We start from the raw sequence: 14,423 nt of genomic DNA, 5'->3' as shown, positions 1-14,423 counted from the left end.
AATGATGATAAAACTGAGATCAGTGCAAAATGTGAAGTCTTCGTACCAATTAACTTACAGAGACGTCTACAAATCTGTCATTTCATGTATTTTGTTATTTAGCGCGTTTGATGTTTGCGTTAAAATAACTTTCGTATTTTTTGCCTATAATACAATTTAAAGGAAAAGTCCAAGGTTTTTAAATATCCCCCAAAACTTGAAAATCGAATGCCAAATGTTACAAACATCTCTGGAAAAATATTTTAACAAGAGGCGAAGCCTTCAAGGCTCACGTAAGAAATAGACAAACAGTAACACAAACTCAATCACTCCGTCACACATACACACCCACACACACAGTAAGCTTAGGTGACACTGTGCAAGAAAGAGAGACACTAGATCTAGATCTGTCTGTCTGCATGTAGCCTACTTACAGGGACACGACTGCCAAATAGTCTCGGCCCGCTCAAAATAACAATGACCGAGACCACACACACCACGCGAGAGAGAAAGACTACAGGGAGGCATGCCGTCATGATGCATTAATTGACGTCAAACACTTTTGACCGTGACGTAATCTTATGCGAGCTTTATCCATAGTCTTGGATAACCACTCACACATAGACTCGGAAATGTTAAAGTTTCTACCACAGACATACACACACACGCACGCACACACACACACACACACACACACACACACACGCACAAACGCACAGACAGACAAAGTTACGATCGCATAGGCTACACTTCGTGAGCCAAAAATTGAAAAAAAATTGTTGTTGTTGTAGTTGCAGATTTAGTGTTGCGGGGCTAACCAAGACAAGTCGCCTGGGGTCAAGTAGTGGTCACGTGGTTTTTGGTACACTGTGACGTTGGTACACTGTGACGTCACAAGTTATTGTGTTGATTCTACCACTAGTACCAGCTTGATTTTCACACAGAAAAGTCACCACTGTATGCCCGAAAAGAATGCCTCGGTGGAGGGCAGCCGCAAACAGCAACAACTCGTCAATGTTCCCAGGCATTTCGTAGCACACTTTCCCTCACAAAACTCTGAGTCTCGTGTGGAAATGGAAGAGATGTGTGCAGCACAAGCGTGCAGATTTCAAAGTGTCGGGCACTTTCTGGACACAGATTTCGCAATTTTTCTGCAGCACAAAAGTTGGCGTTTCACCCCTGAAACAAATGTTTTGACCACTGGCAGTGTCTTCCCTTCATAAAAGTCCGGAAAGGGGAGTATTACGCGAGGCTGGTACAGTCGACGAGCCATCGAAACTCCGAGGCGACATACGAACAGCGGATTATCTCACAAGAAGGAATGCGTTGAAGGTCAGAGTACATGCTTTTATTTTCATGCATACACGTAAACATTGTTTTGCTGCGCAGCGAATACGAATTGGTGCAGAACAGTGTGTCTGGATCCAGCTGATATTCGCTGGAGTACAGATGCGCCACAGGCTAGATCTACAAAGTTACAGAACGGTCTGAGCTGAGCTAAGAGCAAGAGTAAAAAGTAGTCAGGGTTGTGGACACGTAAGACAATGCGTGTGTCCCGTTATCTATTCTATTCAGTCGCAAACTATCCCCTGATATCAATTCATGAAATTGGCAGCGTTTGCTGGAATCATGGCTTAATGCTATTTTTACCAGATCTAAACTTTTGGTGGATGTGCAACCGGTAAGATAAACAGACACCTGCATGCTAGAGACAAGAAGATTACGAATTGTGCAGGGAATTAATCTTTCTGCATTGACTGAGAGACGCAAAACCAATCTAATTGCTACAACATGGATACACATCCAGACGACTTCCAGAGGGTGTCTAAATGTTCAATGTACTGTATAGATCAGAAGCATACTTTCGAATTGATTTATACCCACACTCATTTTTGGCTCACGTAAGTGTAGCCTATGCGATCGTAACTTTGTCTGTCTGTGCGTGCGTTTGTGCGTGCGTGTGTGCGTGTGTGTGTATGTCTGTGGTAGAAACTTTAACATTTCCGAGTCTATGTGTGAGTGGTTATCCAAGACTATGGATAAAGCTCGCATAAGATTACGTCACGGTCAAAAGTGTTTGACGTCAATTAATGCATCATGACTGCATGCCTCCCTGTAGTCTTTCTCTCTCGCGTGGTGTGTGTGGTCTCGGTCATTGTTATTTTGAGCGGGCCGAGACTATTTGGCAGTCGTGTCCCTGTAAGTAGGCTACATGCAGACACAGACAGATCTAGATCTAGTGTCTCTCTTTCTTGCACAGTCGTCACCTAAGCTTACTGTGTGTGTGGGTGTGTATGTGTGACGGAGTGATTGAGTTTGTGTTACTGTTTGTCTATTTCTTACGTGAGCCTTGAAGGCTTCGCCTCTTGTCTCTCTTCTTTTACTTCCAGACCTTTCATCATCACTCACGGCCACTGGTCAGAACAGGTCACTAGACACTGACACCGTGACCATTCCAGATTTCCCGGTTCTCCGTGATCACAACGCAACTGTTGACCAGTCCTGTTCCTACCGTCCAGAATCACCACAGGAGAAAACCAACGTGCCATTCATCGTAAGATTTTTGTTTTGTTTTGAAAATTAGTGCCTTATTCTAGCTTTGCAAAAAACGAGAAAGTGTCTTTGACAGATACCATCCAAATAATACATTATGAAAACAAGTACAAGTTCATTTCTACTCATGTTAATCGTTTATGCTTTCTGTGCTGAGCGACATATGGATTGAATTTCTTTCGTAACTCACCTCCCGTCAACCTGCAAAACTATATCTGTCGAAGTAGTTTCAAATAAAGTCAGTATGCTTCCGAATAAAAAAATATAAAAAAAGGGTATTTTCTGAAATGTTTAATTATAAACCAAAACAAAACATTCACGAGTATGTTGTTGACCTGATGGTCTTTATGGTAGACAGCAAGAGTTGCATGTTCAAGAAGTTTAACCTTCGCCAGAACACACATACACCCTTGCATAACCGACGATGCGGGTCGTCCATGGCCCATACTTTTTATAGAGGCCTCGAAGTGTTTATTCCTCAACCGATGGTGCGGGTCCTCCACGACCCATATTCTCCAAGAGAGTCATACATCATGTGATCATGCTTTTTTTGCGGGAAAAGTTGTGCTCCCGAGTTGCTGAGGCATGGAAGATAAAGATACACTAATTTTCTTTCTTTATTTCTGTGTTTCCTTTTCTCTGATTTCATACCTCTCTCTCTTACTTTATCTCTGTATCACTTTCTCTGCCTCTCCACCTCTCTCTCCCTCTCTCCCTCCCCCTCTCTCTCTCTCTCTCTCTCTCTCTCTCTCTTTCTCTCACTCCATCTCTCTGTCACTTTCTCTGTCTGTCTGTCTGTCTCTCTCTCTCACTCTATCACTTTATCTGCCTCTCTCTTTGTGTATATGTCTGTCTGTCTGTCTAGCAGTTTGTCTGTGTGCTTGTCAATCTGTTTATCTGTCTCTGTCTATCGCTCTCTATCTCTCTCTCTCTCTCTCTCTTCATTTTCTTTCTTTATTTCTGTGTTTCCTTTTCTCTGATTTCATACCTCTCTCTCTTACTCTATCTCTGTATCACTTTCTCTGCCTCTCTCTCTCTCTCTCTCTCTCTCTCTCTCTCTCTCTCTCTCTCTCTGTATCACTTTCTCTGCCTCCCCCTCTCTCTCTCTCTCTCTCTCTCTCTCTCTCACTCTATCTCTCTATCACTTTCGCCCCAGATTGATAGTCCTTGGCTGACCAGCTGCTCGCCCAAAATAAGGGATACCCTTCAATGGAAAGTTGGACTGAGAATCTGCCACTAAGAAGATTTTTATGCCATATCTATCCGGCTTGGATGGCAGGTAGGCTACTGCAGAAAGCTGCAGCGTCCCCCCCCCCCCCCCCTAAAGAGCACCAGCTGCTCGTCCACAGTCACATAGCAGCCTGGGACATAATGTTGGGACAAGTTCTTCATGAACTCGTCCCACATGTCACGGAACGGTGCAAATATGTCTCTCTGCCTTCTGGCAGTTCTAGTTGATTTGTCGTCAAAACGCAAATGTTTCATGAGCAGCTGGAAGCGTCTCCTGCTCACGCATGCTCTGATCATAGTGAAACCATTCACAGAGTCCAACAATGTGTCAGTGTTGACTGTTCACAAATCCTGGTTTTCTGGTACCCAGAAAAAGAAGCATACCAATGAGACCTTCACATTCAACTGTGTCCATTAATTGGCTCCCACTTCTCCTTCAAGATCCGGGAACCTTCAATGTTTGTAAACTGGACAATGTCACTTATCATTTTGTCATTTACAAACAGCCTGTAAGCATCACGTGGACTGTTAGCATGCTGACAACCAACAGCCTGATTGCCAGAAACCCTGAAAACATTTCTGGCAAGGGTCTTTGCCTTGTTGGGGTTTGGATTCCTGCTCTATTTTGTCCCATTCTTGGCAGTTTCACCCGTGAATGTTGTGGCAGTCTGGCCCCTTCCCCCGAAGAATCAGACTCCTCACTGGGTGTGCCACTATCTGCTGGTGCAGGCGGCTCCTCTTCACTCGTCTCGTCATCTACACTGACAAGGCCTTCTTCTGTGTCCGAGCCTGCATCTGCATCCACATCTTGCGCTGAAACAAACATTGCCAAACTGATAATGCAACAGATGAAAAGAAAACAACTGCTCAAGAAACTATTCAGAAATTCCGGACTCTCTCTCTCTCTCTCTCTCTCTCTCTCTCTCTCTCTCTCTCTCTCTCTCTCTCTCTCTCTCTCTCTCTCTCTCTCTCTCTCTCTCTCTATCACACATACAAACAAAGACACAAAAACACAGACCTCTCACTCGTAAACACATTGCATGTACCTGCACACAGAAAACAATGCAAAAATTATAAAATAAAACCAGTGCAAATAAACCAGATGATCGTGCAGGGTCTTTCCTGGCAAAATTCCTTAGGCACAGTTAATTGTCTACCATACCCGTGTGACTTGGAATAAGGCCGTGAAAGGTAAATATGCGCCGACATGGCTGCAAGCTACTGGCCGTATAAAATTTCATCTCACACGGCATCACTGCAGAGCGCCTAGAACTGTACCCACGGAATATGCGCGATATAAGCCTCATTGATTGAATGATTGATTGATAGTGATAAGCACACCGGCCGATATACACAACGAGAGAGAGAGAGAGAGGAGGGGGGTGTTAGTGGTTTGTAATATCATGCATATGGGGGGATGGGCGGTTCTATAACTTACACAGGCCCTCATCCTCAAAAGCGCCGCCTTCTGCTACTGCCAAGGCCTCAAATATGTTTGGTCTCTCCTGCGCATCTGCAACCAAAGACACAGGCCATTAATTTCATGAACAGATTGTCTCAAGGACTGGCCTCCAAGTTTGATCGAGCAAACAAAAATAACTTGAAGAAGATATCGATTTTCTATTACTTTCACCATGAGACGATAAACAACATTGACTAACAATATCACGACACCATTACATGCCTACACCACTGTGTATAAAAACAAATGGATGAAAATACAAGACCAAAGTTAAAAGAAACAGTAATAATAATGATAATAATGAATAATAATGAATTTTATTTATAATGCGCCTTTCCTCATAGAAAAACAAGCTCATTGCACATTACAGAAAACTTTTTTTTTTAAGTAATAAGACAAGACTTAAAATCATTACAGACAGCAATTAGTGAGAACACAGAATAAATATGTAAAACAGTATGTACATTCAATGGCCAACCGGATTGAACAAGTTACACACACACGCACGCACACACACACACACACGCACGCACGCACGCATGCACGCACACACACACACACACACACACACACACACCATTACATTGCATTACAACAGCAACAACGACTCACCTTTTCTGCTCTCCATCCTTGCAGTTACAAGATGTTGCCGCTCTTTGGAAGTGAAGAATGACAAATATAATCATGCAGCCGAAGAGTGGCAGTGATGCGATTGTCTAAGTGGCTCAAGGAGGCGTCCAGTTCTCGTAATTTCAAAAGCGACTGATTCTCAGAATTTCAAGACCGAAACAAAAGCGACTGATTCTCAGAATTTCAAAACCAAACCAAAGGCAACTGGTTCTCAGAATGTCAATACCAAAACGAAAGCGATTGGTTCTCAGACTTTCAAACAAAATGTGTTTATCCAGAACAAGCAGGCGTATGTTTTTTGCCAACAGTTCTTGTATAGGCCTGTATTGTCAGGAAAAGTATAAACAACACTCTGCCTAGAGCTACTTTGTACAGTATGGGTCGTGGATGACCCGCATCATCGGGAGAAGAATAATTAGCTGTCTACCTCTTTGAACATCATGGGCCCTGTGCGACCCGCGCCGTCGGTTAAGGAATAGTCACGTAGGGCACTCTTTAATATGTATGGGTCCTCCACGACCCGTATCGTCGTGAGTGTTATAATCAAATTAACACCTTAATTACCTAATTACCACTTCACCTAGATTAGCGTCCTCATGTGTGCATGTGCACAACCAGGTGATCAACAATTACATACAGTTTCATTGATTTCTGTTCAGTAGTTTAGGAGAAATCTTTGGTTTATTGTGTCTCTGGGTCCTGGAGGACCCACGGTCAAAGGTAAAGGTTAAGCAGTACATTTGAAAGAGCAAGGTAATTTAAGGTGGTATAATTTTAATGGTAGGTTCCACTGTGAGGCGACATGGAGGGTATCTTTGACGGACTCATTCAACATTCATACCCATGCACATCACCTCAAACACATAAGCTTTGTTCTTGAGTCAAATTTATTGGCTTCATAAATTTATATTGTGAATTTTTGTCCGTTTGCAGATTGGCTTATCTATGAATTTTTTCGAAAATATCTTGCGATCTACGTACGCATAATGTAACACATGAAGAAGAACATAAACAGTTCGTCAAAAGGAATCTAATTTGCATTTCAACCCATGTGCCTTCCTTATTGTTAATTTTTTCTTCATAAAGACTACTTGAAATAAACAAAATGTTTAACCATTTAGGCCTCTGAACACGTTTAAAAAAATGCAGGTCTTTGCTCACTATATCAGATCTGCCAAGGCTCAGTTTACACAGGAAAAATCATCTGTCGACTTGAACACATACCAATAATCAACAGCCTCACTGCTTCTTGGAGCTGGATTTTGTGTGTGGAATGAATCACACATGTGGCGTTTTAGAATATAATTCATAGAAGATGTACATTCTTGCAGAAAGGCTTTAATTTAATAATTCGGTCTTCGTGATGTTCTCTTAAAATAACTAACATGTGTTCCCTTTGCCGGACCTCTGAACCAGTTTTGTGAATATGCAGGTTAAACTCGTGCTTTTTCTGTGTTATCAGTGTATTTCTCATCCTGGCATGGATGCCTCCTCTTAAATGGACAGCCCTTCCCGTGTAAACGATTGGGTTCAAAATCTCAAATCTTACCAGGCTTTTACATGGGATGTGGCCATCCTTCCGTTTTGAAAAATACCAGAACTCAACACTCTGTAACAGTATGAGTACTCTCTTTGCGAATGTAGAATTTTATGAATTAATTTCTTAAACGCCACACGTGTAAAACATTCCCTAAAATATCCAGCTCCAAAAACCAGTCAGGATGTTTATTCCTGGTATATGTTCAAGTCAAGAGATTTTTTTCTCCATGTAAAAGTCTTCGCAGATCTGTGTAGTGAGCAATCCTGTTTTGGAAAAGGACGTGCCTTTATGCCTGTATAGACGGTTTGATTGTTGAGATACCTGGTGGCAATGACCGCACGGGTGGCAAGAGGTAGTAATGCACAGATGACAAAAAACCGACCTGCATTTAAAAAAAAGTTAGGAGGCCTTGATAGGGGGAAACATTTTGTTAATTTCCAGAATCTTTATGAAGAAATAATGAACGAGAAGAAAGTCTGGTCTTGAAGTAAATGCAAATTAAACTATGTATACTTTTGACAAACTTTTCTGTTCTTATTCACATGTTAAAATGTGTGCAGAGATCGTTAGTTACTTCCCCAAAACCATGTTTCAGGCAACAGGCAAACGGAAAATACTGGACACAAGCTATGCTGACCGGCTCATGGACTGACTACCTGATGCTGGAGTACACCAACAGTGGAAAAAGTCTGGATGTCACGGACAGTTGTATGTAGTTATAAGGTTCCTTGGTCGGGCGTTGCTGACAGGTACCTGTGTCAAGGTGGGAAGACCGGTAGCTGGGCTTAGCTCAGTGATTCGCGCCTTGCACGCTTTGCACGCATTGCACGGGACGTTCACGGTAAGCTGCGCGCTATTTGTAGGGTTCACCGTTTACCTGGTTGCTGACTGAGAAATTCATAGGCATTCTTTTTTCTGTCTCGGCCGAGACCAGATGTTTGTTCGAACGGCTTCGAAATTCGGGTGTGAATTGTCGTTTGAGTTCGAAGTTATTTTCAGTAGTAAAGTACGTCCACTGTGGACTTTGTTAAAGTCGGTTGCGTAAAGTGCGCGATGTTTTTCATTAGCCTGTGTGAGGTAAGTCAAATTTCTTGGTCTAATTGGATAGACTTTTGTCAGTTTTTGCTGAAGGTGAATTAGCGGCCGGTGGCAGGGGACAGGGAACCTACATTAGTTACCAGTTGTACTGTTTTGTCTCGTCTTTGTGTTGTTGTAAATAGTGTTCATCATAGGGTTTAAAAGGAAATCATTATAATGGTAAATTATATCGTAGAAGGAAACCAAAGTTTAGTCATTGTGCTTCCTCCTCATCCCTAATAATGATGTCTATTGGAGGAGGAAGTCACGTGTCTTATATTTTTGGGGAGAATATTGACTTTGGCCTTCTAGGCTTTCAGTGTTTACTGTCGAAGACAGACCGGACGGGAAGGTGCGAACCCTAGCTTCACAGCATGGAGGAGGCACCACCACGCTGCTGCGTGAGCAGCCAGTTTGGACTCTCGCATCGTCACCCCCACGCTGCTGTGTGAGCAGCCCCTCTGGGATCTTCTCCGAGGCTTCATTACGCTGTTTTGAGCAGCTATCTTGTAACGTCACAGCGGCGCAACCACGCTGCTGTTGGGCAGCAACATCGAACCGGCGCCGTCGCTGCAGAGTGTGTGCCGTGTGACAGCTCTCAACTGGGCTGATTCTCTCACCCCCGCGACAGAGACGCAGGTGTCGACCCGAGGGCGCACCCCCCCCCCCCCCCCTGAATTCGTCGAACGTGTAGATAAGTACTTTCTTACGATAGATATCATTTATGGAATGAGGAGGGCCTTTATGACGTACGTGCTTTGTGTTTGACTATCCTGATTGTCTCGTATGTCGTTTGTTGACATTATTTTGACTGTTGTGTACTTTCTCATGTTCATTATGTTCATCTTCATATTGTCGTGTTAACCCTTCCATTGTTCCATCCATCGTCACCCCCATATTTCACCCAACTGGGAACTATTAAATACTTTCATTTATTTACATTGGTGTTCTGTGAGTGCTGTGTGGTGTGGCCAAAGTTTTTGTGTGAAAAACTAAACATGCAAACGTGCATGCACGCGACAATGGCGAGCTTGCCAGGATAAATCCTCTTTGAATTCAAGGAATTCACTTCATTTTTGTCGTTGGCCACACTTCCCATACACTGGGCACTGATGTTTAATTAGCTTTTGTTGTTGTCTGGTAACCTTGTGGGTTGCCTGTCCTTGTTGCCAGTCAGCTGTGCCTTGTTTTGATTTTTCATGTTTTGGCTAACCGTTTGCTAGTTGGTTCTTGTTTATGGAACTTCGTTCTGGTCGTGTTCTTGATGATAGTGCTACCATGGCGTCTAGGACGGAAAGTAGTTCGGATAGGATTGCTAGGTGGCGTTCACTTGCTGAGGAGCTAGGTGTTAAATCTGCCAGTATTCCTGAGTTTATTGCCGAGCGAATGACCCGTGAAGATGCGGAACAGGCTAGACTAGAGCTAGAGAAGGAGAAACTTGAACTAGAAAGGAAAGCTTATCAGGACAAGCTAGAAGTAGCGCGTCGAGAGACTGATGAGCGAGTTAAGTATGTTCAAGCTCAGCGAGAGACTGATGAGAAAGCCGCATATGAACGTACTCAGATGTTTGAAGAAAAACAAAGACAAGAAAGAGAAGAGCATGACCTTCGCATGCAACTCCTGCAGAGAGAGTCGGAAAGTAAGAGGGTGAAGAGAGGAAGTAGGGATGGAGCTGATAATGAGGGAGATTCCTCAGGTGAAGAAGAGTCTAGTGACCTTCGTGGTTTTCGGCCTTCCATACCGATGTTTGATGAGAGCAAAGAAAACATAGCTACTTGGTTGAAAAGGTTTGAGAGAGTCGCTACCTTGTACAAGTGGAAGAGAAATACGTGGGCAACTAGGGTCTCGACTAGGTTGTCGGGTAGGGCTGTAGAAGTGTACAACACTCTTGATGATGATAGCGCAGACGACTATGACGGTTTGAAGGTCGCGTTGTTAGGCCGCTATCAGCTCACAGCCGAAACCTACCGCCGTCGTCTCAGAACCTGCAAGAGAAAAGAACATGAAACGTTCAGACAGTTCGGTGCTCGCATTGAAGAGAATTTGACTAAGTGGCATGAGCTTTCCGAGATCACAGAACTGAAACAGTTGGTTTTGCTTGAACAGTTCTTGCAGACCCTGAGCGCGGACATGGCCGCGTACATTAAGGAGAAAAAACCTCAGACGTTAGCCGAAGCAGTTAAGTCCGCTGAGATTCATTTTGAAGCACACCGTGACAGTAAGAAGTTTTTTCAGCATGATCGTGATCAGGGTGGAAAGGCTGGCGTTGGTGAAAAGCAGAAAAGTGGAGATAACTCAGTTGGTACATCCGGTAGGAAGTGTTTCATCTGTGAGTCCCCCAAACATTTGGCTAGAGATTGCCCCAAGAAGAGCAAGTCGACGGGAGCGGTGAATAGTGGTCCTGAGAAGTCTTTACCGCCCGTCAGTGTACCCACTTTGTGTACTCCCTGTAGCCAGCAAGACTACGACCCGAGATGCCTGGTTGTAGTGGATGGTGTTGCCGTGGAGGGGTTGCGTGATACTGGATCTCAGGTTTGTGTCGTGAAGAGTTCATTAGTTTCCAGGTCTCAGTTCACAGGACAGGATCTTGAGGTTTCTATGGCTGAGAAAGACATCAAGAGGCGCTATCCAGTGATTAAGGTTCAGGTTGAATGTCCTTTCTACACTGGTGAGGTTGAGGCTATCGTCATGGATACACCTGTTGCTGATTTCATTGTAGGTAATCACGCCCGGCTGGGTGACTCGATTGTTCTTCCAGTGTACGCTGTGTCCAAGGTTGTGTCAGTTGTCACTCGTGCCCAGGCTGCCGCTGAAGGGAAGAAGTCGACTTTGTTACATGTTGCTGCTCCAGGGCTAGAAACAGTCACCCCTGAGCAGTTGCATGACCTTCAGCGGAATGATTCGACTTTGAAGAGTTGTCGTGAGGCGGCAGATCGCCGAGACGTCAGAACGTCTGGTCACTCCGGTGAAGTTGGGTTTGTTTGGAAGAAGAAGATTCTGTACCGTGAGTATCGCGGTGGTGGTAGCGTCTATACTCAGGTTGTTGTTCCCCAGCAGTTGAGGTTAGGTGTTATCAAGTTGGCCCATGAACCGCCTATGGGAGGTCACATGGGTGTCCAGAGGACACGTGATCGAGTTTGGCAGCAGTTTTTTTGGCCAGGTATGTGCGCAGACATACGTCGCTTTGTGTTGTCTTGCGATCAGTGTCAGAAGGTTTCTCATAAGCCACAGAAGGTACCGTTAGGTAAGATGCCTCTCATCGATACGCCGTTCGAGCGTGTGGCGATCGATCTGGTGGGTCCCATCATCCCTGCTTCTGAGTCTGGTAACCGGTACATCCTAGTGTTTGTGGACTACGCTACTCGGTACCCGGAAGCCATTCCCTTGAAGTCGATTGAGGCTGTGAAGGTTGCAGAAGCGATGTGGGCAGTCTGGACTCGAGTAGGAATTCCCTCAGAGATTTTGACAGACCGTGGTACCCGGTTCATGTCCGAGGTGATGAAAGAAGTGGAGCGTTTGCTGGCCATCAAGGGTTTAGCGACTACTCCGTACCATGCGCAAGGAAACGGATTGGTGGAACGGTACAACGGAACACTCAAGACCATGCTACGCAAGCTTGCTCAAGAGAAACCGAAGCAGTGGGATCGCTACATTCCTGCACTCCTCTTCGCTTATCGTGAAGTTCCACAGGAGAGTCTGGGATTCTCTCCCTTTGAGCTTCTATACGGCAGGACAGTGCGAGGACCCATGTCTGTTCTTCGCAACCTATGGACGGAGGAGCAAGTCGATGAACAAGTTCGTACGACGTCTGAGTATGTGGTTGACTTGAGGAACCGGATTGAGGAAACCTGCAAACTGGCGCGTCAGAATCTGTCAGCTGCTGCACAGAAGCACGCGGAGGTGTTCAACCGGAAGACAGTTCGAAGACAGTTCCAGCCTGGAAACAAGGTCTTGTTGCTGCTGCCGCAGAAGAAGAACAAGCTGCAGTTGTGTTGGCAGGGACCGTTCGACGTTCTGGAGAAGAAGGGCGAGTCAGACTACAGGATTCGGATCTACGGGCGTGAGAAGCTGTACCACGCCAATCTTCTCAAGTTGTACAGAGACCGACAAAACACTGCGGACCCCTCAGATGGGATACCCACCGTAGCGGTGGCGGTGGTTGAAGAAACTGAGGAGATGATTTCGCCTGATCGGGAACTACCCCTGCCCTGCTTGGAGGGCGAAGAAACGGTGAAGGACATCAACCTGTCTGCTACACTGACTGCCGAGCAACGACGTCAGGTGTTGGAGATTGCGGAGAGGCACGAAAGAGTTCTTACTGATGTCCCCCTTCAGACGCCTTTGGCCGTTTTTGACATGACGGTGGAATCCGCGAAACCGGTTCGAGTGAAACAGTACCCTTTACCTTATGCCAAGGTAGAGACCATCAAGGAAGAGGTGCAGGCCATGAAGAAGTTGGGTGTTATCGAACCGGCTGCTTCTCCCTACAACGCCCCTGTTGTGCTCATCCGCAAGAAGGATGGGAAGGTTCGCTTTTGTGTGGATTACAGGCGGCTGAATGATGTGACAGTCTTCGATGCTGAACCACTCCCAGATGTGGAACACCTGTTCGCTGGTTTGGGTCGAGCGACTTACTTCAGCAAGTTTGATCTTTCCAAGGGGTATTGGCAGATACCCATCCGAGACGACGTCCGTCCCATGACTGCGTTCACCACTCCGGTAGGCCAGTTCCAGTTTACAGTCATGCCGTTTGGACTGAAGAACGCCGTGGCTGTGTTTTCCCGTATGATGAGGGCTTTGCTGGAACCGCTGGGGAGGAACGACGTTCATAACTTCATGGACGACATTCTGGTGGCGACCGAAACCTGGAAGGAACATTTGGCTGCGCTGGAGGCTGTGTTGCGGCGCCTTGAGCAGGCCAATCTCTCTGCCAGACCGATGAAGTGCTTCGTTGGGTTCGAGGAGTTGAGTTTCTTGGGTCACGTGGTGAGGAAGGGTGAGATCTTACCTGAGGACAACAAGCTGCAGAAAATTGACGAGGCTCCGGTTCCAGAGACCAAGAAGCAAGTTCGGGCGTTCCTTGGTCTAGCCGGATACTACCGGAAGTTCATCCCAAATTTCTCTGCAATTGCTCTGCCGCTCTCTGATCTGACAAAGAAGAATTCTCCCAACACCGTGGTTTGGACAGCCGAGTGTGAGAAGGCATTCAGGGCTCTGAAAGCCAGGCTGACCTCAAAGCCAGTTTTGCAACTGCCGGATCTGTCGCAGTCATTCACGCTCCGGACGGATGCCTCTGATCATGGACTGGGAGCTGTGCTTATGCAAGAAAAGGATGGCGTGTTCCACCCTGTCGCCTACGCCAGCCGGAAGTTGTCCACCCCGGAGAGCAAGTACTCCACCATTGAACGTGAGTGTCTGGCCGTTGTATGGGCTACCCAGAAGTTCCAGCCATTTTTGTACGGACAGACGTTTGTGTTGGAGACAGATCACCAACCACTGCGTTACCTGCAGACAGCAAAGGTGGTGAACAGCAGGCTCATGCGCTGGAGTTTGTTGTTGCAAGCCTACAGTTTCACCGTGCGGGTGATTCCCGGTAGTCGCAACGTGGGAGCCGACTACCTCAGTCGGGCATGCGTTGAATAGGGATCTTTTGCCGTGTAGACAGATGTCTATGCTTAACTTGGGGGGCATTGTCACGGACAGTTGTATGTAGTTATAAGGTTCCTTGGTCGGGCGTTGCTGACAGGTACCTGTGTCAAGGTGGGAAGACCGGTAGCTGGGCTTAGCTCAGTGATTCGCGCCTTGCACGCTTTGCACGCATTGCACGGGACGTTCACGGTAAGCTGCGCGCTATTTGTAGGGTTCACCGTTTACCTGGTTGCTGACTGAGAAATTCATAGGCATTCTTTTTTCTGTCTCGGCCGAGACCAGATGTTTGTTCGAACGGCTTCG

At 45.8% G+C, this 14,423-nt stretch overlaps 1 protein-coding gene across 1 annotated transcript in view; it reads left to right on the top strand.

Moving 5' to 3' along the window:
* The window catches only part of LOC138965571 (uncharacterized), a 14,179-nt gene extending 65 nt beyond the window's left edge, over nucleotides 1–14,114 (top strand). Inside the window, exons 1-3 of the mRNA XM_070337756.1 lie at nucleotides 1–1,660; nucleotides 2,370–2,533; nucleotides 7,990–14,114. The exon at nucleotides 1–1,660 is cut by the window's left edge and continues 65 nt beyond it. Coding sequence (XP_070193857.1) covers nucleotides 9,708–14,114 — 4,407 coding nt within the window. The 5' untranslated portion in view covers nucleotides 1–1,660; nucleotides 2,370–2,533; nucleotides 7,990–9,707. The remainder of the gene's footprint in view (nucleotides 1,661–2,369; nucleotides 2,534–7,989) is intronic.
* Nucleotides 14,115–14,423: the final 309 nt, after the last annotated feature.

Source organism: Littorina saxatilis, linkage group LG4 (assembly GCF_037325665.1).
Source record: "Littorina saxatilis isolate snail1 linkage group LG4, US_GU_Lsax_2.0, whole genome shotgun sequence".
Taxonomy (NCBI): Eukaryota; Metazoa; Mollusca; class Gastropoda; order Littorinimorpha; family Littorinidae; genus Littorina; species Littorina saxatilis.
The sequence above is the reverse complement of the archived record's forward strand: the minus strand, read 5'-3'. Positions and strand labels throughout refer to the sequence as shown.